The 2,814-nt window shown below is 64.7% G+C and overlaps 2 protein-coding genes across 2 annotated transcripts; both read right to left on the reverse strand.

Moving 5' to 3' along the window:
- Positions 1-665: 665 nt before the first annotated feature.
- AURANDRAFT_16774 (hypothetical protein) lies at positions 666-1,052 on the reverse strand (the record flags this gene model as incomplete). The annotated part of the gene is made up of 1 exon (XM_009044173.1): positions 666-1,052. A coding segment is annotated over one exon (387 nt), but the record flags the coding sequence as incomplete, so codon positions are not given.
- Positions 1,053-2,085: 1,033 nt separating this feature from the next.
- Positions 2,086-2,592, reverse strand: AURANDRAFT_68480 (expressed protein; the record flags this gene model as incomplete). Its single annotated transcript, XM_009044172.1, has 1 exon — positions 2,086-2,592. A coding segment is annotated over one exon (507 nt), but the record flags the coding sequence as incomplete, so codon positions are not given.
- Positions 2,593-2,814: the final 222 nt, after the last annotated feature.

The following is a 2,814-nucleotide window of genomic DNA, read 5'->3' on the forward strand; positions in this document are numbered from 1 at the left end:
CCGCCGCGATGCGCGCGCGGACCTCGTCGGCGTGCGACCGCGGCGCGGGGCCGTAGAACACGTCCCGCGGCGGCGACGGCGGGGGCGTCGGCGCCTCGGCCCGCGCCGCCGCCGCGGCCTGGATCTTCTTGCATACCTTCCGGTGGCCCCGGTCGCGCCAGTCGATGCGTTGGCAGTCCGTCGAACAGTAGGCCGTGGTGCCGCACCCTTTACAGCGCCGGGCATCCTTCTTCCCGCAAATCGTGCATATGTTGAGCGCCAGCTTTGTACGAGTTTTTCGCGCCTCGTACTCTCGCTTCTTCTTGATCAGTTCCGGGTCCATGATCTCTTCCCACGCTCGTCGCCGACGCTCCTATTCACCCACCTCACTCGTCTATCGTCACCTCGCAACAGGTAAAATCGCTCAAAATCTCACACAGGGCTAAGCCGACCCCTAGAGCATCGCGCTCATGTCGTTCTCCATGCCCCCCTCGGCGGCGGCGTCGTCCTTGCGCCAGACGGGCTTCGCGCTCAAGAACGCGAGGCACCAGACCGCGAAGGTCGGCGCAGAGAGGAACGCGGCGGCGACGACGCCAAGGCCAAGCACGACTCGCCCGCGCGCAAGCGCAGCATCTCGGGCTCGGGCGACGACGCGGCGTAAAGATGGTTTAGGCAATATCTCGCGCGTCGTCGAGGTCCGCGAGACACGCTATAGCATCCTCGTCGCCCTTGGCAGCGGCGCGCTCGAACCAGTACCTGGCTTTGCCGAGGTCGACTTCCGTGCCTTCTCCGCGCCCGTAACAACAGCCAAGGGAAGTCTCCGCCATAGAAAAGCCTTGATCCGCCGCGAGGGTGTAGTACCGGAACGCTTCTTCAAGTTTCTTCTCAGAGTAAAGTAAAAACCCTAACTTTGTTTGCGCGATCGTGTCGCCTCGATCTGCGGCCATGCGATACAGCCGCTCCGCCTTCTTCTTGTCCAGCTTGACGCCACTTCCAGTGTTGTGCAATCCCGCAAGGTATCTCATCGCGTCCACGTTTCCGAGCTCCACGGCGCGCCGGTAAATCTTCGCGGCTTTCTTATCGGATTTCACGAGGCCCAACCGACCATGGCGGTACGCGTCTCCCAAAGACGTAATCGCTTCCGGCACCTCGTTCTCCGCATGGCGGCGAAGACGCGAGAGCTGTTCCGCGGGATCATCTGGGCACGGTAAACGACAGAGGGGACACGCGCCGAGTCTGATCTTGTGCTCGCACGATCGGCAGACCTTTCGGCAGCAGCAGGTGCGAAACACGTTCGTCGCATTCACGTCCCACTCCTCGAGGCAGATCGGGCACCGCGACCCGTGCCGCGCAGACAGCGGCTCCCGCTCAGGGTTCGCCTCGCGTCGCACGCGGGCGGCCTCGTGCTCCGCCGCGATGCGCGCGCGGATCTCGTCGGCGTGCGACCGCGGCGCGGGGCCGTAGAACACCTCCCGCGGCGGCGACGGCGGGGGCGTCGGCGCCTCGGCCCGCGCCGCCGCCGCGGCCTGGATCTTCTTGCATACCTTCTGGTGGCCCCGGTCGCACCAGTCGATGCGTTGGCAGTCCGTCGAACAGTAGGCCGTCGTGCCGCACCCTTTACAGCGCCGGGCATCCTTCTTCCCGCAAATCGTGCATATGTTGAGCGCCAGCTTTGTACGAGTTTTTCGCGCCTCGTACTCTCGCTTCTTCTTGATCAGTTCCGGGTCCATGATCTCTTCCACGCTCGTCGCCTCACTCGTCTTACACTCACTCGCACTCGCAACAGGCAAAATCGCTCGACGACGGCGGCAGTAGCGGAGACGACGGCGACGAGATGCGCTTTCTCGTGTGGCTTATCCAGGGGGGTTGCGCTTTCTCGGTGACGTGGGTGGCGATGTGGCGTCGGCGACGGCCTCTTCGGAGGAGCTGCGCTGGGTCACATGGCCGCTGGCTTAGGCGTGGTATGGGGCACTAGGCCGATCCTCCCGATCGTGCTCCTCGCTCCACTACCCTAGCCCTTCCCTTTGGTCCTCCCTCCCTTCGATTCCTCCCTGCGACGCGGCTAAGCAAAATCGCTCAAAATCTTACACAGGGCTAAGCCGACCCCTAGAGCATCGCGTTCATGTCGTTCTCCATCCCCCCATCAACACCATCGTCGTCCTTGCGAAATCCGCTCTTGGCGTTGAGGAACGCGAGGCACCAGACCGCGAAGGTCGGCGCGGAGAGGAACGCCGCGAAGGCGAGCGGCTTCGTGTGGACCGTGTCGTAGCCGCCGACGAAGGCGCCGACGAAGGCCGACACGACGAAGGCGTGGAGGAGCCAGATGGAGAGCAGGTCGTGGGCCGGCGCGAGGTGGAGCTTCTTCGCGCAGCGCGCGTAGAGGTACGCGTACGCCGCGCAGTAGCAGGCCGTGCAGCATGCGAGCGCGCCGTCCGTCGCCGCGTAGACGTGGTGGTGGCCCGGGTCGTCGTACTGGGGGTCCCCCGCGCCCTCGAGGCGGCCGAACAAGGCCCGCGTCGCGCCGAGGACGCCCCACGTCGCGCAGAGGAGCACCGCGCCGACGCCGAGCTTGAGCGTGACGCGGCGCCGCGCGCGGACGGGCTCGTTGAGCGCCTGGGCAGGACAAGAGAGATTCAACGTCGCTTCAACGTGAGTGTTCCGCGCGCGCGCCCCGGAAAAAGCACCCACGCTTCGAGACCGTTCCAAGAGATGATCGCTCGCCCAAAATCAGCCAAAACGAGTGGAAAACGGCCGAGATATGAGGCTTTGAAGTTGGGAATTTCGCTCTCTTGTCCTGCCCCGTTGAGCGCGTGGGCGAAGAGGAGCGCGTAGCAA

This window comes from Aureococcus anophagefferens (genome assembly GCF_000186865.1).
Source record: "Aureococcus anophagefferens unplaced genomic scaffold AURANscaffold_166, whole genome shotgun sequence".
NCBI lineage: Eukaryota > Pelagophyceae > Pelagomonadales > Pelagomonadaceae > Aureococcus > Aureococcus anophagefferens.